The sequence below is a fragment of the Lichenostomus cassidix genome, chromosome 5 (assembly GCF_008360975.1).
Source record: "Lichenostomus cassidix isolate B80296 chromosome 5, HeHo_3.0, whole genome shotgun sequence".
Classification (NCBI taxonomy): Eukaryota; Metazoa; Chordata; class Aves; order Passeriformes; family Meliphagidae; genus Lichenostomus; species Lichenostomus cassidix.
In genome coordinates, this window is record NC_139486.1 from 11410322 (window position 1) to 11435451 (window position 25130).

At 39.6% G+C, this 25130-nt stretch overlaps 1 protein-coding gene and 1 long non-coding RNA gene across 7 annotated transcripts in view; one reads left to right on the forward strand and one right to left on the reverse strand.

The window, feature by feature from the left end:
• Positions 1-7578, forward strand: part of BEGAIN (brain enriched guanylate kinase associated) — a 157610-nt gene extending 150032 nt beyond the window's left edge. For all 5 annotated transcript variants that reach the window (XM_085061367.1, XM_085061366.1, XM_085061368.1 and 2 more), the window contains 2 exons: positions 2203-2286; positions 5473-7578. In XM_085061367.1, coding sequence (XP_084917493.1) covers positions 2203-2286; positions 5473-6846 — 1458 coding nt within the window. In that variant the 3' untranslated portion in view covers positions 6847-7578. The remainder of the gene's footprint in view (positions 1-2202; positions 2287-5472) is intronic.
• Positions 7294-24513, reverse strand: LOC146435947 (uncharacterized). 2 transcript variants are annotated; one of them, XR_014852460.1, is made up of 4 exons: positions 15241-24513; positions 13068-13120; positions 8060-8712; positions 7294-7771 (listed from the first exon to the last, which is right to left on the reverse strand). It is a non-coding gene; the product is annotated as an uncharacterized LOC146435947 (long non-coding RNA). The 2 variants fall into 2 exon arrangements; XR_014852459.1 differs by lacking the exon at positions 15241-24513 and having other exon boundaries at positions 13068-14594.
• Positions 24514-25130: the final 617 nt, after the last annotated feature.

The following is a 25130-nucleotide window of genomic DNA, read 5'->3' on the forward strand; positions in this document are numbered from 1 at the left end:
GGACAATGCTCTTGGCACATGGTGTGACTCTTGGGGATGGTCCTGTGCAGGGATGGGAGCTGGAATCAATTATCCTTGTGGGTCCTTTCCACCTCATGATAATCTATGATTCTGTGTAGTATCACTACTAAAAGTAAAGGATAAATTCCAAATTTTATAATAAAGAACTACAAATCAAACCTCTAGGATTATACCTAATGAGTAGAGAAGTGATAAACTGAAGAATTCTACTTGGGGAGAACATTTTTGTCTCGTCAGTATTTCTTCCTTCAATTACATTTCCCCTCACTCTTCTGACAGAAACGTAAAATGATGCTTTTGATTCAAAAACATATTTTAAACCGTGGGAAACACTTCTGGCATTAATTGCCAGTTATTTTTCTAGTTGCCACAGATATGGCTGGTTTCCATTCAGCCAAACATTAAAGGAGAGAAAGTCACTCCAGTCACATGGCTTGGCCCAGCAGGTTGAGAACAAAGTACACGTGGCACACGTAGCTCACATGTACTTTCTCTGTAGTAATTTTTAAAGCTGCTAAAAATAAAGTGTCAGAAACGCTTTTTGTACTCTCCATGACAACCGCTGTGCAGAAAGAGAGGCACACAGCTTTTGAAGAAAGGATTAGATTCTGGAGAGATACCATTTTTGTGTGCCTAGAAATGCCATATGGGGCTTGGGGTGCCTGTCTGTGCTACACATTGTGCAGCAATATATTATGGGTTTAATGGGCATGCAACATGTCAGAATCACATGCACGTGCAACAGATGTTACTTCTAAATTGAATTCTTGGGTTCTTACTTTTTCAGGCATGAAAATAGAGTGTCCTAATATAAAATTTAAGACCCACATAAATGAATATGTCTCCCCAGTACATTGGAGGCAGCAGTGGCATGCATAAAAGTTCACAGAGACACAGAAAAAAAATCACAAAACAAAATTACCTAAAGGTCTTTGAATATGGATATATATGAACTAATGTTCATAGGAAAACTATCCCCATCCCTCATAGACCCATAAGAACATCTTGTTGCATCTACTGTTACAGAATACCTTAAAATAGTACTTTAAAACAGTGGCAATTTCTTTTTCACAGGAAATTTCTTTATTAGTTTTTAAGGGAAGAAATGGAGCCATAAAAATTGGCATGCAATAGAATTATAACATTAACATCAGAGAAAATCCAAATTATATCAGTATTCTACACCTTTTGTCTATAAACATGTACTAGTTTTTACAGATTAACACAGCCAAGTGCCCATACACTTTTCTGCTTTGTATATCTCTCTGCCCACCTATAAAGTAAACTTCTGAAGCCAACCTCGATTTTAATGCAACTAGATAAGGAAAATGGAAAAACAATATACAACTCTTACCTTCAGGGACCCAGAGGTACTGTTTGAAGGCTACAGTTACACAGCCATGTGTGTTAAATCAAATTTAGGTGAAGGGCAAATCTGTGTGCTGAATTTTCCCATTAAATAGGCTGTGGGAGCCATTCAATATGAAGATAGTATAAGCAGCTTGCTTAAATTCTCTCCTTCCCTGTGTGGAATTCTCATGGTAATTTCTTGCTCAGTGAAAATATTCTGTTCTGCAGCATCAAATATTTGCAGTGAGCTTTAATATATTTCTATAGCTGCATTTTGCAAGATATTAAAGGAGCCAAGAACCAGCAAGAAATATCAAAAGGAAAAAGAGTCTCCCTTTTTAAAAAACTAACACAATGTATATTTCTGTAATGAATTTCTCCCACAGCCTCATAAGATTATTTTAGCACTTTCTAACATAGTATTTTAGTGCTGGTCTGGGTAATACTCACTAAAAATTGTCTGTTCTTAAATTTTCTTTTTTGCTTGAAAGGTCATAGTTTTTTAGCCTTCAGAGTACCATGTATGTTAACAGTATAAAAACCAGTTCTTAATGGTAAGTATCCATCTTCTGAAATGCAGATTACTGTTCTGTTGTAACAGGTCTCAAAACTTTACTCCTAGTAATTTTATTGGCTCTCACAGAGCAAACAGGGAAATATATCTGGGTTGAGCAAGAAATACTGCATATTAATTTGTTTAGAAGTTAAAGTTTGCTCCAAATCTCCCCAAAGTGAATTTTGAAAAGTTTGATCAGGCATGGCAGAAAGGCTGAAAGTCACAAGCATTTTGCAAACTTTAAAGAAAAGGCTATTGTTTGGGTTTTTTTCTAGGAGCTCTACAGGAAGGACTGCAATTTAGCTGCTCAGCTGCTCCAGTGCAGCAAGAACTACGACAGGGCACATAAACTTTCAGAGGTAATGTGACCAAACTTCTTGAATATTCAAAGATATAAATATTGTATGAAAAACAGGTTGTTTTGCATGTGTCAGTTCCAGAATTTGCTTCCACTTAAGGCTTTTATTCCCCCACACATCATCCTTTAAGCCACAGGAGGACTTGTGCACCTGCTGGTGCTCTGTGCAGCCAAGGGAGGTGTGGACAAAATCACAGCCAGTGGTGGAACTTGAAGGTATTCTCTTCCCCAAAACCTCTCCTATCTAGTAGAACAGGCCTGCACTGATTGCCCCTAAAACAAAGGATTTAGGAAAACTGAAGTGCTGTGAATGCAAAATGCTGGGCAGGAGCAGTGGGGTGAGAGCAGGGAAATGACAAAGCTACAGGCGTCAGAGATTCTGATATAATCAATTTTCCTCCTGAAGCTATTTTCCAGTCCAGCTAGTTTCCAAACCTGAATTTTAAAATGGACTGACAGAACAAATATCTTTTTCTAAAGAAACCAGAGCACTGAATGACTGATTTCCAAGGTGCAAACTTTAATTAATAATCCTTGCTTCCAAGGAAACGAGGCTTGAGAAACAGGCTCCTTAAAGGGAAGGTAAATATTACCTCAGTGAACAAGACTCTTTAGGGACCCAGGCCCTGCACAAAGCAATAGCACCTTCCTCACATATATTGCTTCAGTGAAGGTTACAGGGAATAGCCTTTCCTTCATCAGTCCCATCAGGTCAGCGTTTCCCCAAACAGCCTCCCTTGTGCAATTCTGCAGTGGAATACTGCAAAACTAAATTTGGAATGTACAAACAATTTCTAAGTCAGTAGATGGCTTCAGAGACCTAAACAACATTGGTAAATAAAGGTGGCACAAGATTCTTCTGTCACACAGGCAATGACTCCCTGGAACAGAGATAGAACTTCCAAATTAACCATTATCTTGGTCCTGTTGTTTTTTCCTGTTAACTGAATTCCCTTAGCAAATTTTATCAAGGAATTATCATGATATTACTCACACTTGAAAGCACCCTACCTGTTATAATTAGGACCTTAAAAGCACTTAGTTGTTTATTTGCAGAGAACTATCACAAATGTGAGATCTCCCCACAATTTCCCAGACCGTCATATACTCAGTTAAATAGGCAATATTCACTCAAAGTCCAAGTATTCATTAATTTAGCAAGTGTGAATGTGGTGTCACAGCAAATAAATTCCTTAAAAATGCAAATATTGCCTGATAAACCATTGTATGCTATCTAGAAACCTAAACTGTAGTGCAATATAGTAATGTGACAGCAATACCATTTTAGTAATTCCAGTTTCCAGTGCAATGCCCAGAAAATAATGTTCTTTTTAACACATTTCATAATCTTAATAATGTACATAAAATAGTTCAGAGTGGTGCTACAGGATACTAAAATAAGAGCTGCCCCACACAGCACTTTCACATTAAATTAGCTGTATTTCTTTTCCTCATTTCTATGGCAATTTACACCAAGCCTGTTTTACAAGCTGTTTATTCAATCTTTGTTGCATCTGTACTTACTATGACTAATGTTGCTGTCTGCCAGCAGACTGGCAATACCATTTATTTCCAATGGAAGACATATGAGTTAATTAGCAACATAATGATTAATCCAAAATATCCTGGAAGGTCTGTTGGTTGAAAAAACACTCGTCCTACTACAAATAACAAGAATGCCATTTCACTACATGCCTTATTTTGATTACACTGAGGTTTGAGAATTAAGCCAGCTTTGAAAACTTCCCAGAGAAGCTAAAAGAGGAGCTCCATATCTTATACAATACGAGACCATGACAAGGAGCAGGTACCTTAAAACTTCCTTCCCAAAAACAAAGGGGAGGTGGACAACTATAGTTATTTGTAGTGTTCTCTCCTCCAGAGGAGCAAATTTAATGAGGAAATGAGATTTCTAAGGTCATGAGGTTAGCCACTGATTATTTTGTAAAGAGAAACTTGATTTCTGTTATAAAAAGTGCTGAGTACATCAGAGCTCAGCCAAGTATTGAAGGGATAAATTCCTAAGTGGCAGAAATCAACATGGATATCAAAGGAACTATCACAATCACAAACCCAAAACTTATTCCAAACATGAGTTCTTCTGATTTCCAGCAAGAATACTGAGAGACAACATCTCTCATATTGCTTTCTGATCATTGATAGAGATCTGAAGTGAGCAAGACAGATAAAATTTGACAGGAAAGCATGCTTGGTGATACCTGAGTAGGTATCACCAAGGAATGTCATCTCTCTCTCTTCTGTTCCACATGACAGAGTGGCAGGTGAAACCACCATCCACAGCCCTGATCCTGATTTTCTAAAATAAACCCATATATGATTTCTGATGCACAACAGACTTATTGATCAATTATGTCACAGGAATCATAATGGCAATCCAGGTCTTATTGCTTATTTCTGTCAGTGTGTAAGGATATGTTGAGGCTTAGGTGGATGGTTGATCTGACAAGCAGTGTCCGACTGATGGGGCAAGGATTTGCTTCTTCCCAGCACAGGAATAATCCTGTCACAGCACCCAGTACCACTTCTGTTAGTGTCAGCCAGCTTTTCTGCATCTTCAGACAGCATTGTTTATCAAATGTGATGCTGGAGGGCAGGAGCCAATTTGGCATGGGCTCGAGGAAAGGCAAAAGAAGTATAGAATAAATCTGGTCTCTTCCTCCTCTTTCCTCACCCCCGCAGAGACCTCTGCACACCCACACTCCAACTGTAGATCACACCCAAGCACACAGTCTGGAAAGTGTTGCTGTAGGCTGTAATTCCCTACCTGCCTTTTTGAGATTGTTGTTTACTACACACTTTATTTACATCAGTAAAGTAAACCTGGGAGTGCCAGGTTAATGGCTGGACTCAATGAGCATAGAGGCCTTTCCTGACCTGAGCAATTCAATGACCATTCCTATCTAACCTGAATTAATTTGGAAGGAAACATTTCACTTTCATGGTGTTATCCATGAGGGAAAGCAGATGAAGATGTACAAATGTTAAGTAAACAAATGAAAGTCATTTGATTACATTTGTTTCCAGAAATGCACGAAGACCGTGGCCATCACCTTAGCCTAAGAACAGGGGATAATGAGCTATGTAATGTCATAAACAGCACTCATCTGACACCTCTATTGACATGTGCCCTTTTCTCCTTTCTCCTTGCCATCTCTTTATGTTACAGTTGCCAACTGACTTTCAGGAAAGAGTCAGCATCCACCTGGAAAAGCACGGGTGCAGCCTTTCTGTCCCCTTGTGCCACACTTCTTACGCTGACACCATACCCACCTGCGTCATTGCCAAAGTACTGGAGAAACCTGACCCAAACAGCTTGTCCTCACACTTGTCAAGCCCATCCACAAGGGATCTCAATTTTCAGGACTCTGCTGGAAAAGTGGGACAAAGACAACAGTACAAGTCCGACATCTACTGCAGTGACACAGCCCTCTACTGCCCCGAGGAGAGGAGGAGGGAGAGGCGGCAGAGTGTGGACACGCAGGTGAAGGACGTGGGGTTCCTGCGGTCCCAAAACTCCACGGACAGCACTGTCGAAGAAGACGGTTTCCATTCCAGCTTCTCCCATGAAGCCTTCCCAGAGTACATTACCTCTCTGCCAACCTCCAGCTCCTACTCTAGTTTCAGTGTCACATCTGAGGAGAAGGAGAACGCCCAAGCCAACACTCTGACAGCCTCCCAGCAAGCGATCTACATGAGCAACCGAGACGAGCTGTTTGAAAGGAAGTCACCGGCGGGTTACGAGCCCCAGGGAAGCCCCAGGTTCGCCAAGCCCAAACCCGCGCAGCACATGGAGCTTGCTGACGACAACGAGAACTCGCCCACTTTCACCAGGACTCTGCCCCCGTATGCAAACGAACCCTTTCATTTCTCAGCCATAACACCACAGCAGGCTTTAGCGAACCAGAAAATGAGGAACGAGTGCCGGAGCACCCACCTTTCGGAAGAAGACCTGCCGGGGCGATGGAGGCAGCTGAGCGTGGAGGACATTGGAGCGTATTCCTACAGGAATGCTGGCAGGCTGTCACCCTGCAGTTTTTCAGAGCAGTACTACAGCAGCCCCATCAAGAAGGGGGACAGTCGAACCAGCCCCATCTACGCTAGTTACAAAGCAGACAGCTGCTCGGAGGGAGACGACATCTGCCAAAGCAGACTTGTGGATTCTTGCTTCCTGAGAACAGACAGTGGCCTGAACATTGACATCAGCACAAGCTGTAAACAGGACAAACTGCCCACGTACAAAACAAAGGAATCAAGAGACCAAAAAAATGAAAGGATCACCGTCCAGTTATGCAGTAGCAAAAACATCGAAAATAGCCCGGTATTGAAAAGAGAGTACGTGGACGTGAGCCCCAACAGCTCAGCAGAGTCACTCAATCAGAGTTCAGTGGAGGCTTCAGAAATCCACCAGTCTTCCATGGATCAAGGAAGCCATTCGGGTATTCACAGCAAACAGCAGCAGTTCCAGCGGACTGGGAGCACTGGTCTGAGTCGGAAGGACAGCCTTACAAAAGCACAGTTATATGGAACCCTTCTGAACTAGGCATCTCCCCAAATGGCAATAAGACAGCAAACAAAAGGAAGGAAAGAGCATTTGATACTTCTAGTGAACAATACGGTTCTAAGGAACAGGATTATTATAAAATATATATTCATAATGGTACTATACGTTTAAAACAAAATCTCTTCAAAAACGTTATACAGCACTTTTCACTTGACATCCTTTCCACATGGGAGACTGTCCCCTCCCCTCTTTTATAAACCTGAAATATTTTTATAAACAAAAATGTATTTATTAGACTATCCTAAGATATTTGAGCAGAATTCTTTTCCCTTCAAGCAGGTTTCTTATTTATTTTTGTGCATGAGGCCATCTGTGCCTAAATTCTTGGAGGAAAAGGGTAAAATCACGATGGCAGTGACAAAAAAAAAAAATCCACCTGATAAAATACCATAAAATGTCATGTGAAATCAAAACAAACAAGAAAGGTGAATTTGAAGAAGTATATTTTTTAACAAGAATGGAATTGTATCTTAAGTTATTTCATACAAATGTATTTATGAGTGACTAATGTATGCACAAAGTGATACTAATATTTTGTTCTTTTAATCCACTGTGTTTCTGCTTTCCTATTTTTCCTTGTATACTACCTCAAAAGTAATTGAGGATTTCTTTGTCACATTTTCTGTAGGCTTGCATTTATATTGTCTAAAATGCATGCAGTGTCATAATACTGTATTTTGCATAACTTAATAAAAGACACCAGTGGATATATTTTGGGCTTGTTTTTCCCTTCATTCAACAGAACATGGAATTGCTCTGAGTGGCATCAATCCAGCAGAAGTTAATGACTAAAGCTACTGAGCTGGATTGCTTTCTAAAGGAGTCCCTCTTTCTCTGTAAGGTCCACAGAAAACTGGTTCACAGCCCATGGCCTCTGGGTATGGGAGGATGACTGCTCATCAGCCTGTTGAAAGTAAGCAAGGAGAAAAAAAAATGTTTATCCACAGTCTTGAGTTCACTAGACAGGGTTCTGCACACTGAAAGAAAACTGAAAACTACTCAAAAGACAGTGATGTATGCTCCTCCTCTATTATTCAGATACTTGACACAATCTTTTATGTCTTTAGCACTGTTACATTCCACAGTTGCCCTTTCTTCATACATAGCTTCCTAACAGTGATTTTTCTAAAGTCTAAGGAAAGTCTGGCTGTCTGCAGCCTTTACCCCTGAGTCCCAGAAGCTGAATTTTTACCTGTACTTCTGGCATTTCCTCCATCGATTTTTCTGTTTCTCACCATTGCACCATTATGGAGTGTAAAACTGGGACAGGAGAAAAAGGAGGAGAGCAAAAGGAGAAGAGGAGAAAAACAAAAAGGAGAGGAAGGGGAATCCTGTGGATTTTGCTTCCTAGCTTCAGTATTGCTCCTTGGTAAGAGGTAGAATACAGCAGTAAATATTTAATTATCCTTTTAAGTCATGTTCACATATCCTAAACTTAAAATACTGACTCCTGACAGCTCATGTATGGGGAAAGACCTTGCTTAGTTCAGTATGTGGTAGCAATCCGTGAGATCACTGTGGAAATATAAACTAGTTCCTCGTAATGCTAAAATAATGATCTATTCAACAGCTATTAAGAAAATACACTTTTTCTGCAGATTCTCTGAAAGCAGTCACCTGGCAACTAACTATGAACCAGGACTACAGAACTGTTCATTTCCCACCTAAGTATCTTTAGCCATGAGGCCACAGATTCAACGCCTTTGGCATGAATAACTCCCATTGCTCTCCATTTCCTCCGTGGAGGATATAAAAATCTGACCATTGTTGTGTGCAAGCACTTGCTGTGCTGTTTGGAAGATCAGGCATCAAGTCCCTGCAGCTCCTCCAGGGTCTGTAGCAGCACTGTGGAGAACAGAGGTAGCAAATAATATCACACAGGGAAGGCAGGGGAAAGCTCCAAAGGGGTGCTCATTTCAGTGCAAAAGCTGTCACGTGCCTTGTGGTTTTACACTCCCAAATTTGCTCACAGTGAGTGTGAGAGGCAGGGCAGGCTGCAAATAATTCCATGAAGTCGATAATAAACACACAGAGTGAGGTTTCCAAAGGCCAAGAGCTTCTTATGGCAGGATGTGACCTGCAGTAAATTGACTTGGGGATCCAGAAGAGCTGTTATTTCCCCTTCAAAACACCAGGATAGATAACAGATGTGAAAAAAAACTCACTCTTGACTCATTCAGGTATATAAAATTTAGACAATCCCTAAGGCAAGACATTCATTTCTCTGGTCAATGAATATCAGGATTTGTGTGGAAGAGGTGAAAATTAACTGTTATCTCACCTAAGAAAATATGGAAGCTACGGAACAGTAAATTGTGTCATTTATGAACTGGAACACAGTGTCAGACTAATCCTTTTATAATATTGTTCATTATTTGACCTAAAGTGCTGTTTTGGCAATTACACAAAATTACATTTCTGCTAGAAATTATATATCTGATTATTTAATATCCTGTTCTATTATATTCTTTCATACTACTGCAGTTTCAAAGTCTGCTTCTATGCTTCACTTGACTCTTTTTCTTAGTTTATGTACACTAATTCATAGATTAAAACCAGCCTTTTCAGCCAATTAGTACTGGGGTTTTTTATAAAATAGCCTATAACCTTGTAACTTTTTCTCTAATGAATTCTGTTACAGAACTATATATTATGCTGTAATTAATTTCAACTGAACCAATCAAAATGGCTATAAAAAATCTTCAGCTTTAATGTGTAGATTTTAATTTCTCCTTAATTAGAAAATATGACAGTAAGTTTACTAATTTCCTGTGAACATGAGAAAAAGTTTCAATAATTCATCAGAATTTTCTCAGATTTATGGATATACTATGGTTTGGTTTAATTTTTCCAAACAAAAATAACTTTGAAAGATTATCATAAAGGATTCATTCCTGTGATTTTGGGGTTAATTTTGCCACATTCAGTTTAGATTTATTGAGACAACTACAGAGAGAGATCTGAGGCATAAGGCCAGAATTATGACATTGTTTTCACAATAGATTTAAATTTGCTTTGTGGTAGTGTCTTAATTTTTTGCTTGCCTTCATTTTTCACACTAGGAGAGTTATCCAAAAAAATCATGAGTTTTGGAGTATGTCATTGGAGATATTTACAACAGCCTACAGAGTTCTGCTGTGCCATCAGACAACCTGTTTGTACAGACTTATAGTCACTGAGATTTTTGGAGATTGAACCTTGTTAAAAAGAGACAAAGGCAGAGAATAAGCTTTAACCCAGATGAAAGGGGTAGTAGATCTCTCTGACACCACATTCCTCAGAGCACTTACCTTCTGTAGGACATTTCTGATAGAGAGCAGCATCTCAAAGGTCCTTCTCAGAAGAGCTGAGTTCCCTTTTTCATTCAAAGAGATGTGATTTGATAAACTCTACTCTCATGTTCATTTAATGACAAGTGTCTCCAGAAGTGCAAAACAGCAGATCTTAAGACAAAGTGCCACAGTCCCCTCCACTCCAGTGGCTGAGAATTTGCCATGAAATACCTTTTCCCGAAGACATAAATTTCTAATTTTCTCTTAAGCATTTTAATAATGCCAAGGTGTTTCCATACTGCCACAAACCCCCACTTTTCCAAGGGACATCAAATTCCATATGCAAGGTTTGTAGGTAACCATGTCAGGCATTTTGATTTGATTAATTATTTCATTAGCTGTAAGAACAGAAAGGGTGTGTAAAAGGAGTGGCAAGTCCCCAACAGTGCAGCGAAGCAGAAGATGAAAAATGTCATTTTAATGAATGAAAACCAAAAGCAGAATGTATATGACACAGAACCCTGATCAGGGGAAAACAAAGGGGCTGAAAGAGATCAGAGTGAAACATATCAAATCACATATCAAAAGAGACAAGAATTCCAAAATGCTATAGGAGTGGGGGATGCAATTAATTAGGAATAACAGTGCAAAACTATAATGAAATCACAGAAAGCAAATGCATTTTTGAGATGTTTTCTTACTGCAAATTAACCTTTTTTAAAAAGTGCAAAATCTCAATAATTATGAATAATGCTGGTCACTTTTGTTAAACTTTTTAGAGGTCTAGAAATAGGTAAAATTTTTAAGTTTAAATCATGACAAGCCATAACATAAGTCATTTTCAACTGAACAGTTTCTAACTTCTTTGCCCTAACTAGAAAATTAATCAAACTAATCCTTGCCCCTTCCAGCACTTTTAATTAAAAAGCATTTTCACTCCATAATCTATCACAGAGCATGATTATGCAGCTACTTAGATTAATTTCCCCTTGTTTAATTTTAAAGTACTAATTGACATCCTTTGGACTTTCACATCAAATTCTTATCCCCCATTCACATTTGCAACCTTGTAATCATTACAGACTATTATTATATATCTCCTTAAATATTGCTTTAATTGTGTAGATGTAGTACTCTCCGATTTTTTTCTTGGAAAACACTCCTTTAAAAACAATAACTACTTCTTATTCTCTTTAAGCAGCACCCTCCTCACCTTTCTACTGCTGAACACCACAACATTTTAATATGATCAGTGAGTTGTTCAAACCTCCTATACAAAAGTGCAGTACAAGGAAAGGAGAGGACACAGGTTAGAGCAGCTCCTAATGACCATACACACTGATCTGCACACATTAAATCATCAAATCATGTTGTCTACATGGTTTTGCCCCAACATTATCAGAAGTTTTTCATTGTTTTCCCAATCTCTCCTCCATGTCTTTGAAAACAAACTTCATTGTTATAAAACATCTCAAGCAATTCCATCATTCCTTAACAACCTGTCACTCATTTCAACTCCTCTCACATTATTTTCTTCTTGGTATTTTATTTTTACTGTATTTCAGTAATTGAGAGGTTTTGTTTGGCTGCAGTTAAAAAAAGAATAGTTTGAATATTCATGCAATGCAAGGTTTTGCTACTTCTGTACCCCACAAGACTTTAGATAGCAGCTCAATATTCAAGGCACCAAGGTTTTGGAAGGCTGCAGTTCCAAGCCCTGGAGCTTTCTCTTCCCCAGACTCTGCAGCCCCCGTGCTCTGCTTCTGCCAGGTGGGAGCTCCTCAGGGATGTTTGCACCATATCCCACACCTGTGGGGAGTGGTGAGGCCCTCCCACCCCTCCTTGCTGAGGCAAGGATGATCCCTGCAGACAGCTCTGTACCCCAGAGCAGGGAGAGCATCTTCACCTGCAAGGGCCAAAACAAGATGAACCGATACAAGATGCAACTGTTGGAAAATATCCCTGAATGGACTTAAATGCCTTCTTGACAGCACACCCTTCACTGATAAATATACATTAATACTCTAAATGTGATTATTCAGAAAAATTCTTATTTTTGAAGTCAGCTCTAATGAATGAATATTTAAATATATTCACCCATTTCAATTTTTTCTTTGCAATTTATGAGTCAGAGCAGACATGCACGAGCTGCAGAGTCACAGCAGTATTTACTACACCCAGCCGAGCAGTGACAGCTCTATGATTTAGAAGAAGAGAAACAGCAACAAGTCCCAGAATAATTAAATTTCTAATGTCAATGTCAGCCAGCGTCCTTTCCCATTCCAGGTCTTCACATGTGACATTTTGAAAGAGATCACAGGGAATAAAAGGCACCCTCAGCACATAAGGGTTATAAATTTCATTGGGCTCCCACTCAAGGGATTTTTTGTTATAGAAGAGCTTTTATTGTTACAGTGGAAATCCTCTTAGTCTGGACACCAGTTGTATAGGGTGACATGAGGAGGAAGATCTGCACTGGAAGTCCAGACAGCATGGAACCTTTAAACCCAAGAAACCTCTGTGCCACCAACCTGAGGAGGTGGAGACAACAGCAACAGCACTTCTAACGGATAAATTACAAGTGTTGACTCTGGTGGGATTATTTTTGGCAGGGAGATAAATCTGGGTTTATGTTCACTTGACTTAAATTTGACAATTTGCTTCAATGGACCTTCAGCACTTCACAGTCTTTATCCTCCACAAATGAGGGAAATGCTCTTATCCCCAAAGCCCTGGGAGTTACACTAAGATGACATGCCTAATCTCAGAGAGATAGTAAGGAGTTAGCTATTTTAGTTTTAGCAGATTTTAAGGCTCTTGGCCTTTTGCTTATAACTTGAGAAACAGATAAAGAATGAAAGCTCAAGTTCTCAAGCTCAACCTTAGCACAGGAACTGAATCATCATTTTCTGATTCATCCCCACTTACCTTGGCTTTCAGAGTCCACAATAGCCTGAAGGTGAGGAAGGCAAGACCTGACACTGGAAGAAAGAAAACTCAAAATTTAATCTGTGCATCCCAACTATTAAAAAGTCACATTATTTCTAAGACTGTTGTGTTCCTGTACAATAAAACTGGGTGGTTTTTTCTGTATTTTGCTGGGAGAATACAGACAATGCCAGAGAAAATATGTAACTGAGCTGAGAACTTGCATCTTGCTGTTTCGAACCAACTTGGATTTTCCTGACAAGCTGCAAGGATAGATAAGGGAATGGAGGCAGAGCAAGAATGATTGCTCTGTCAGCACAAAACACAGTAAAATATTCCAGTCATAACATTTACTGTATTCCCCTGATCTTTAGGATACATTATGAAAAAGTTCCAGGAAAAGGCTTTTAGAAACACAGACCATTTTCTTTCAATCTTATTTTGGCTTTTTTCCCCACCTCTTTTTAAAGAGAAAAAAAAAAAAAAAGAATCATGTTTTGCAAGCTGCAGTGATCTGGGGGGTTTTTGCTAAACCTGTCAGTACTGCCTATAAAAACCTGACTTGTGTCAGTAGGGAAAAACAATCCTGAAACTAAATCAGTTTAACAGAATAACATTTGCTACTCAAGGAGAAATGGTCTAATTGAAAAGAATGTCAGTAAACAGCTCATTACTGAGATATCAGAGCCCAGAAAGCCAAGGTGTGGGAACACAACAAATGCAGTGAAGTCACTCTTTGCAAAGACCCCGAACAAGTATTTCATTTAAAATAAGTTTGGACTGCCTTTTACTTTTCTTTTATTCTCTATTGATGATGAAGATGAAATGCACTTTTTGGCACTCAAGATGACACCAATTAAACTTGATTTCTTGCTTCAGCTCCTCATAACTCCACTTGTCTCTGACTTCTAAGACTACTTTATTTTGAGCTTTAAATTTCTGCTTTGTTTAGAGAGAAAGTGTTGCTCCCACTCAAACAACCTAACTTTCAGCTCATGAAAATGCACACACAACTCCAAAGCCCTACCAAATAGGTAATTTGTCCAACATTTGTATTTTATCCTTATAAAAAGTTAGGATAATTCTTCTATCTTTTTATCCTTTAAGATTATGAAGGATGGATTGTCTCTTATTACTTGATTATACAGTACTCAACATAACAGTCTCTTGATTATAATTGCATAGGCCATGCATATTGCATTACCTGCCTACCATTACCAAATATCATGTTTTCTTATCCTTAGTATTTTTTCCCTTTTGGATGGGAACTCTAACTTTTCCTATTCATAGGTCAGTCCCTGGGCTATGCCATCTCACCTCACACCTATGCATGCCTCATTTGGAAAAATGAAGGGGACTGTTTGAACTGCCAGTATTTGAAGGAAGTCCATCACCCTGGGCTCTCCTTTTCCCTTGCTGGGCCTTTCTCCTTGCAAAGCTTCTTAAACTGAAAGGGCAAAAGGCTCAGCATACAGTGTTTGGAAATTACTACAGAACAGCTGGGCTCCACTTCATTTTTCTACTGGCATTGACACTGCATGTAGCATATTTCTCAACACTCTGAAGTTTATATTTATACTTGCATACACATCAAAGTTTTTTATCAATCCACACAAAAAAAATCTATTAAAAACAAGGCACCACCATGACCACAAACTTCCTTGGCATATCTGCACCTTCTTCCATTAGTGCCATCCACACTAGATAGACATCGATATTAGGAATGGCTCTGGATGTTTTCATATTCTCCTGCTGAGTGGGTAAAGCTTCACACAGCTGTTGACAGAAATAGCTTTTACTGGGAAAAAAAAAAAACCAAAACCAAAACACACCCAAATAGTGACAGAGAACAGACAACGGAATGAAGTGAGACCCATCGGAAAATTAGGGAGAAACAGCAACCAAGCCTGGGAACTTCCCAGACCCTTGGGATCCAGGCTACAGTTATCTTTGCCATTATTATTGCTAAGTCTGCTGCCTGTTTCCAAGAAATAGAGACTGGAAATCAGGAGAGGATTAGTTCTGTTTTCCTGCAGGCTTTCCTTTCAGACCTGAGAAAATCATGGTGTCCCCTGATACTGCAGAACCATATCTGCAGAGCAGGCACCAGGGCAGCAGCTCCTCAGAAATGTAGAACAATGATGCACATTGCATATAGAAAAACTTGACTTACCTGTCAAAATCTTTCTTATTTAATGGTGGTGCCAGAGTCAGGCTTCTCCCTCATTGTGCTGGCTGAATTAATCAATTTTTCTCTGCTCCAGCCCTATGTATGTCAGGCAGGAGCTACCCACTGCATTCAAATGTTATCATTTCGACATTCATCATTTTCTTTCCTCCCTGGGCACTAGGGAAAGTTTTCATGCCATAGTTTATTTACAGTACATTCAATTCATGCCTCTAGCCATTCTAGAGACTTCCCACACACCAAATCTTTAAAAGGCTTTAGGGCTCATTTTAAACCTACTGAAGACACACAGACTGTGTTCTCTGGCTGTGAAACGTCACATTTAATTGCCTTACACATCTGAATCACATTAAAATTATTCAGGAATTTAGACAAATTAGAATACAAACTGTAGATAAACTACTGATCTTGATCCTTGTCAGCATAACCCTCCCAGCAGCAGCTACAGCAACCTGCTCTTCATTCTGTTTAACAAAGGATTTTCCATTGGACTGCTGTGTTGGGATTGTTTTCCTAGGAAAATAGCAGAGATTTGTGCTGGGCCAGTCACTCATCTATGCATGTGTGCTCACATCTTTAATAGGAGGAAGGTGTTTTCCACCATATACCTTGCAAACCTATATGTATTATTCCCAATACTTATACACATACAGTGTTATATAGTCACATTATGACAACTTTGTTTCCACTGAAAATGTTTTATTAATAATTTAGATGAGTTTCAGTCCTGCATCAAGAGCATTCGATCTGAAACCTGAGAAGTGAATTGGCTGCATTAAAAAAGCAAGGTGTACACTTCTTACCCCAGCCACAGAAGAGACATTAAATTCAGACCACTAGCACAAAAAATAAAAGCCTAATTTAAAGACAGAAAATAATCACTACAGAAAACTATACAACAACATTGCAGTGGGAAACAAATGGTTCTGCTAAGCAGTGTAATTCCTTGAAAGATGAGGAACCATTTCCCCTGGAAGCTGCTCTCCTGGCAGGAGGCACTCCTGCCTCAGACACTTGCAGCCCACAGCAGAAATGTCATTATGTCAGGGTGACACAATCTGATATGTTCAGCTTCCTGGAATGTGAGCTCTGCTTATTATTTTCCTCTTCATAACAGAGGTCCAAGGCAACCTATTAGCTCTAGTTCTTTTCTTTCTTGCACTAAAGTGTTGAAAACACTTCCTGAAAAGAAGTACTGCAATATGAAAGTGTAAAGCTGTTTGTTTTCCTTCTCCAAATGGTACCTTTGGTTTGTGCTTCCCAGCATTCCTCAGAGGGACAGTTTTGTCACAGGCTTAGATGCATCTTGGTTAAAGGTGTGTAAATGAACACCTCAGCATGTGCCTGAGGCTTGGGACCATATAGACTACACAACTAGGGGTTATTATGTCCTGGTTTCAGAACAAGACAGGGACCTGTTAAAGTGGATCCAGAGCGTGGCCATGAAGACTCCATGGCTGGAGCCCCTGAGGAAAGAGTGAGAAAGCAGGAGTGGTTCAGGTTGGAGAAGACTCCATGGAGATCTGTGCCACCTTCCAGCACTTAAAGGGCTCTGTCTTATAAAAGAGAGGAAGAACAACCCTTTACACAGTGATAGGACGACGAGGAACAAGGATTTTAAACTAAAAGAGGAGAGCTTTAGACTAGATACTAGAAAAAAATTCTTTACTGTGAGAGTGGTAAGGCACTGGAACAGGATGCCCAGAGAAGCTGTGGATACCCCACCCCTGGAAATGCTCAAGGCCAGGCTGGATGGGGCTTTGAACAACCTGATCTAGTGGAAGATGACCCTGTCCACAGCAGAGGGATTGGAACTAGATGGGCTTCCAGGTCCCTTCCAACCCAAGCCTTTCTGTGATTCTCCAAAATCTTGTAACAAAAATTTCCAAAGTAAGCTTGAGAAATCCCATGGAATCCCATGCAAATGCAGCAGAGAGACTTTCAATTACAAATACCCTTGGAGGTGGTCTTCAGGGTCTCCCCTGAAGCCATCACAAAGGTTATCCTCAGCTGCCTGAGGATGCAGGGAAGTGCTGAGCACTCAAACCTTCACCTTCCAGGCACAACACATTGCTCAGACAGAGCTGGCTCTGCTGTTATGAGGGCACTGCTCTGGCACACAGCCTTCCAGCACATGGGACCTGAAATGAAACCCCACAGCTGGGAAGCTACAGAGACAAGTAGCGAATGCATTATGCTTTTCTCACCCTGATGCCTTCTCCTGTGACGTGGCATTCTGTGGGCAAGAGTTCAGGACCTCTTATTCTATAATCAATCCAATTTAAAAGTACATGTTTTTTACCTTTACAGTGTGTTACAGGGATAAAGCAGAGGTTCAAGCCTACCATCTACATCTTTGATGCACTGATAGGTGAGTTATTAAAGAAAAACCAAGCTTTATCATCTCACTGGTTGCACATGTCATAACACTAGAAAATGCTCCTAAAAAGCTGCCTGGATGATAGGCTGTTTTCTGGAAAACTAGGCACCACACTATACAAACTATAAAAGAATATGTTTCATGTATGCCTTCTTCCCAAAGGAGCATCATGTGATTTGTTTGATGGGAGATGGCATTCCAAACAGAGGGATCAGTGATGCTGCTGTTGTGTTGATATGTACTGAGCAACATTCCAGCCACAGCTACTGCCACCACTCTTCTCTACAGGCCAGAAAAAAATGATGGCTGAAAGTCTCCCAGTTTCAGGTATCTTTGTGGTTGAGCCCATGAAGGGAAAGGGGCATGACAGGCATTCAAAGATGTCCTGAGTCCTTGTCCTGAGGAGCAACTGAGGAATGACAAAGAGAGAAATTATAGAAGCAGCAGAGGGGTAAAAAAATCCAAGGAAACATGAGGCAATTTAAAACAATTCTTGAGATGTGTTGCAGAAGTTATATCTAAAAGAAGAAAGAAGAGGCTACAGTAGGGTGTTTTGAGGGCTAGACCTGCACAGTGATGCTCTGTGGAAGCCTCTATTGGAATTCCTGCACTCTTACAGTGATCTCATGGATGGACTCTGTCACACGTGAACGTGAAAATAAATCACCCAGACAATGTCGTAACACTTCAAATATACTTAATTGTCATGAATTTTTCTCCCAGAGATTCAGAGTAGTACTTGCTCAAAAGGGAACGATTGTAGAATTTGAAATGTAAGCATTCAGAGAGCAAATTAATGTCTAATTATGAATGCTAAAAATAAAAACAGAGCTATTAATTTTAGGAGAAAATGATGAGACCTTCTGTTATGAAGAAAAATAACATCCCTCTAGAAAATATCTGAAGAGTCCATTGATATTTTTGTATAATTTACTCAAACTACTGACAAAATTTTCCTCTGACAAGTTCTCTCATTAAACTATTTTGTATTCTCTCCTGCAGTTGCCACCTTTCAAGAAAACCTCAGGTTCAGGAATAATTAATGCAAAACTAAATGGGAATTTATTAAACCAGAGGAGTTTGGTGAAAAGCTAAGTACAGCTAACTTCCTAACTCAAAGTAAAATGGTACCATCATATCTCAGTGCAGATTATGAAGAACACAATTTCTCTCAAATGACTCCCTTGACAGACACCTAAGTAAAAGGCAGTTTAAAACACACTGAAAAGGTCATTATCCTCATCTTTTAGGACTGCAGTTCCCAAGGGAATGCTTAAGCATCCTTTAAAATATATGGAAAATGGAAGGGTAGAGAACAGGGGGAGGAAAGGAGGCTCAGGGCTTCCTGCTATGTGTTCCTGCAGCAACACAATGTGAAGAGCAAAGCAATCTCTGTGTGCCAAGGCCCAGACCCACTACACAGACACATTGCACCAGGAAAGTAGTTTTCATTTGGTGGAACATCAACTCCAAGGGTCACTTCACATGTGAAGTACTCCACAGAATCATAGAATCACAGAATGTTCTGAGCTGGAAGGGACTCACAAGGATCATCAAGTTCAGCTCCTGCCAGGACACCCCAAGAGTCACACCATGTGCCTGAGAATTGTCCAAACACTCCATGAAGTCTGTCAGGCTGGTGCTGTGACCACTTTCCTGGGGAGCCTGTCCCAGTGCTCAGCCATCCTCTGGAATCTTTTACTGATATTTAAACTAAGCCTCCCTGACTCATTTTTATGAGCACATCCAAATTTGAATGCAGGTCTTTCATATGAAAGACCTGTAAGTATTGGCCAAAATGCAAGCACTTAGGCCCAGGTCCAGGTAACACTTTTCTTTTGTGAAAAAAGGACCTATTTTCTGCTACTCCAGTGGATTTAGTTCAATTGTACCAAAGACAGCATTCAACTTATTATAAGCAATTGGAATAGTAAGAGGAGAAATTTCTTATTCCCTCAGAGAAACCTTGTCAGACTTGCAAACCTCCCTCTCTCTGAAGGGCATTCAAAATGCACCAAATAGCAAAAATCCCCCAAAGATGCATAATTAATGTGGTAGTGCAGCTAGTATGTTGAATAACAAGGAAAACATTGTATACATCATTAATATAAAGATTATTTAAAATTGCACTTCTGAAGTAGAGACCAGAGGTCCAAATGTAAATTATATCAGATGCTGGAATCCCAAAAGCATTGTCTTTATTTTAATAATGACACGTTGTCTCCACTGCCTTCTCTGTAAAGCTCTCAAAATGCCAATTATCCAAGGAAGTACACATCTTCTCGGGTGAATTTTGCAATTCACCTGTCGCTGAAGCAGCCGTGACCAGACTGCTATAGCAGTGCCAGAGTTACTAACTGAGCACTGAAGTGCTGAGAGGTTGTCCTGCAAGCACAGCCACAAATTACAGCACATTTATGTTGGTTTTTGTAATTAGGTGCAGTGCAGGCAATGGAGCCTGGGCAAGTTACTCAGCCGAGAGGCAGATTTATCAGAGGCTGTCCCAGTCCCACCCAGCTCTGGCAAGGTCAGGATGAGTGCAGCAAGGTTTGTCCACCTGAAAAGGACCATGAAGTTACTCCTAGCTGTGGTAACTGGAGTGTTTGACAAGTGGAGGCTGAGCTCAGGTCACCCCACAGCCCAGCCAGGCTGCTGCCAAGAGCAGAGCACAGCTGGCAGCTCCTTTCCCAGCTTCACCAACTTCAGCTGGCACAGCCCCAGCCTGAGATTAGAAACAGTGAACTGAAAAGAGAGGTTACATCCTTTGGACTTGTAGAAGGAAATCCATGTCTCAAATCCCTCACCAGTGTTATAATCTCCTAGGATTTTTTTTTATTATTTTTTAAAATCTCTCATGATTGATGTTTGAGAAGAATGAAGATGAGGTTTTGGATCTGATTAAGATTTCACTTCATGGCTTTTGCCCAGATTCTGAGGATACATATCTGGTCAAAACATCACTTGTTTGAGGTTGCAACAAAGAAAAATTAGTCCATGACATGCCAACAGCTCACAGATTGTATGTTTCATATCAGTGGTACAATCTACATTTTTATTTTTATACTAGAAGCAGTACATGATTTGAACTGGTGTCTGCACTTCAAGTAATTGCATGCATTGAAACAAATAGCAAAGATGTGCAAACTAACCATCCAGACTGGCTGGGGCTAATAGATCCTTTATCTTGATTTATAAGAAATTCTATTTGAAAATAAGAACTTGCCTTAGCAAGGATTAAAAAAGCAAGGAAAGGGAATGAATCAAAATAATTCATTTGCTTTGTTATATATATATTATATGTGTAAGTTATTACATTCTTTACCTCATATTCAAGTTAAATAACTTCCTATGGACCATGCAGTGGAAAAACTCTGGAATTTACTTATAATTCTTAGTGGCAAGCCAACAAAGGAGATGGTTATGCAATAAAACACGAAAAATAGCATAGTTCATGGTGAAGAGATATCTAAATTATATTCTGAGGCAATTCTTTGCTACTTGCTTATAAACAAGTGGCAATAATCTGAACAGAATGAAGTCCTTTCTCAATGTCAGCAGGTCTGTACCAGAGAAGGTACACTTATGCACAAGCTGTTACATAAGTTGCTCTTCTAAGGGCATACTTCAAACAGTTTCTCAGTACAAATCTCCCTCAAAATGATACCTGAGATTTGCTGCCCTGCTGATGGAAATTGGAGAAAAATGGACCTAGCTGAAACTGTCTGGACCATAACTTCAGGCACTTTCAACCTTGGTGAACTTCAACCATATCCAAAGTCTTCCTGCAGAAGCTTTTAGATCGATTCTAAGAGGCACTTATGCAAAATCATGAAAATGTAGTGAGAATTACGTTTGGATGAAGCTTTATCATTTCTGTGCAGTACCTAGGTACTTTCTGGTAGGCTTCTAAATAAGCCTGTGAAGGTGGTCCATGGATTGGGAAAGGGAGGTGAATAAGCTGAGTTCCATTAAACCTCCACCTAAATCCAGTACAGGGAGTCCTACCCCCTTCTAGAGACCCATCATGTGCCAGGCTGCTGTGTCCCAGCTGGGAGTCATTCTGCACATATGGCAGAATTCATCAAGCTTGGGCCAGATTGCCTTACAGCCACTGGAGATCAAGCACCTCTAAAACTGCTTTCTTTTCCCCTCATAAATTAATTCCCTGCATTTCTATTCTTTGAACAGTGAAAACATCAGATTGTGACCACTCTGCACAGAGGTGAGTCATGAAAAGAGAAGTGAGAAATTTATCAAAGAATACGGAAAGCACCAAAGGCTCTTTGAAACTCCTGAGGCTACATTTACGTTTGCAAGTAGTAAGGCTCAACAGGAGTAAAAGTATAGTTTGTCTTACTTCAACAGGAGTAAAAGTATAGTTTGTCTTACTTCTGAAATCACAGTATCTAACCCACAAGCATTTGGGGGAATAGTGCATAGTCTGAACTATATCCAGTCTAGTCCCACCAGCTGGGACATGTTAAATAATTAGAGCACATCTTATTTAAATTCATTTGAGGGCAAGGCAGTTTGTGCTCTCTGTGAGCCAAAGCCCTGTAAGTGGCAATAACTCTGAGGGTTGGTGGGTGCACTTTCTTTGGCTTTTTTTTCTCCACCAAAGCACACTCCTGACAAGGTAAACCTTGTAGGAGCTGATATAATAGAAAGGATCTGCAAGACAGTAAAGCAATAATCAAAGGTAGACAGAGAAGCAGACAGAGGAGAGGCTAAGAAAGAGGGGAGACTCTCCAAAAGTAATAAGCCTCATTAAAACTGGGAAACAGACAAGAATGGAGTGCAAAGTGCTCTGGGATTTCTGCCTGCCTTTCTAATGACAGCTGGAATGAAAGTCTGAAAGACTGAAGTCAGAGCACAGTACAAAAAAGGAAGATGAATGTAGTGTAAGCACAGAGACTACTATACCTTTAAATGCAGAAGACAAAGTGCTGAAACAAGGAAAGAAAAACAGCAAATTAAATGGTGAGGATGTGAGCAGTGACTAGGAGGAGCTGGGATTAAGAGAACAAGATCAAGGCTAGCTGAAGAAAGCAGAGCAAATATTTTCAGTTGAATGCAGGCCAAATCCATATGCAAGGATAATGAGAAATCTGAGATCCCACAATTTTTTGATCTTCCTGTTTTGTTCTGTTCTGCCATAGTTTTGTAGCTTTACATTTGCCTGTCCCCTACAGAAAGAGTAATCCCACTGTAATGCCATACCTTATTTTCATGATGAAGCCCATAGCTGAAATATAGTGACTCACCAACAGTATTTCAGCTGAGTGAACACAATGAGTCTAATAACTGTCTGCTAATTAGCAGGTTTTTGAGATAAAGACAGTTGAATAGCTTGCATGCTCTGACACCCCAAATTAATAATGCTCCAGTAGCAAATAATAAAGTGGTAGAGACTGGCATTATTACTTTTTGGTACAGTACAAAATAGATTCAAATTAATCTGGCTTGCTTATCTACACAGTCTAGACCATTTCAAAATGCTGGAAAACTCTGCTTTGGCTTTAACATGATGCCCTAGAGAGCTCTATATAAAGCTAAAAGAATTTCTCCTAAAGCAAGATGCAAAAATTTATAGATTATAATTTTATGAATAAAATTAATTAACCAATAATTCATTGCATTCTAAAAGCTTCATCTGACCATAATAATCCTTGTTTGCAGCCCAAACAGTATTTGGTAATTACAGAGCGAAGGAATAATGTGGATATTTTTTATTACAGTTCATTACATAAGATAACAAGGAAGTATTTGTGTTTGAATCATAATGAAAACTTAATTGACACCACTCTTCTAAAATATTTTCAATGACTAAATTTCAGTCTGTGTCTTAATCAGTTTTACATTAGAAAGAAATTCTAACATTATAATGCTATGAAAATAATTTCATTGTATTATAAAACCTCTGACTGGATCTTCTAAGTAATTAAACTCCAGCCATCTTGGAAATCTGATACAAATGCAATTCTAAATTTAATATTCTTTAAGATATACAGTTTCAAGTTTCTTTTATTTTTCTCTACTACCTTTAATCAAATGTAAGCCTTTCCCTCCTTCTCCATCCCTCAAATAGTCTATAATTTGTACCTGCAAGATAATTTCAGGAGGGATAAATGCAAGACACTACAACCATGCCTCTGCACACAAGTTAAACTTAAGCAAAAACATGGGCAATCTTACAAAATGCAGTTACTCTTCTATGCAATATATGCCATGATTCCCACAGTCTGGTGTCTCAGGACCTTCCCTCTATCCAGACATGCTCTTGCTGAGGCTGAATGTGCTGAGAGTTCACACAGATAGAGAGAAGTGTTCCCATAAGCCAGGTTCTCCTCCAAGAAGGCATTTCTATCATGAGCTCGCCTTTATTTCTGCGGCTTCTCTCAAGGGTGTACTTAACAAAATAACAGATCATCTCCTATGGAGATACCAAGTTGTAACAGGAACAATTACAGTGCTGCCCATCCTTCCTTGCCTGTCCATTCCAGAAGACACACCTTGCTGCCAGAAGTTGTAAAGTGGCAAAAGTACATTTTGAATTAAAACACCAGGAGGGAAGAACACAGAGCTACCCCCCTGGAAAATGCTGTACAGTTAGGATTCAGCCTGCCCAGCAACAGGCAAGGGCTACTCCACTTCCAGCTGAACTCCTTCTGACTTTTATGGGGACCTCACAGCTTGAATTAGGAGTAACTCAAAACCACTGAAACAGTTTCTATTTAAAGGTACAGCTGGCTTAGGTACTAGAGGCACAGTCAAGAGAAGTGTAAACTTCAGACTCCTGTTGAAGAGCTCATTGCTGAACATGAAAGCAAGTATTGAAGGACAATCTGGGAAACAAAGAAAAATTTGCTTTTGCTACCTTGTAATTTAATGCCCTGTGTTAAAACCTATCATAGCTGTTGATAAGATTATCAAAACCATGCAGCCATAATATCTTGTCCAGACTTCAAACAATATATCTGGACCCACAGTCTTGGTATGGGCTTATTTCTTACTACAGGCAATAAGGAACATAAACTACAAACCAAAGGAGCACATTATGCTCATTAATTTAGTATAATCTACTGTTTGCAAGAGCGTTCTGAAAACTTTTCTCTGAAAAAGCTTCTTTAACTGAGCATTTGAATAATGGATAGAAACCCCTTGCATTTGTGCCAATAAAAAAAATCAGAAGAATAAAAAGATGCGACAGAGGAAAAGCTGCTGCTGTACATGGTTTCTGGATTCCATGACGGAGACAATTTACTCAGCACAATTATCCTGTGTATGTTAAAACACCTTTACAGACTAACCAGACCAAAGACAAGACAAGCTTACAGCACTCACTCACTACAAGGTGGAGTCAAGATTAAAAATACATAAGGTTTATGCGATGCATAGAAATATTATCTTTCATATATATACACACACACACATAAAATATTTTCTAGAACCAAACAATACAAGTGCAGGGAACACAAATTTAAAATACACTTAC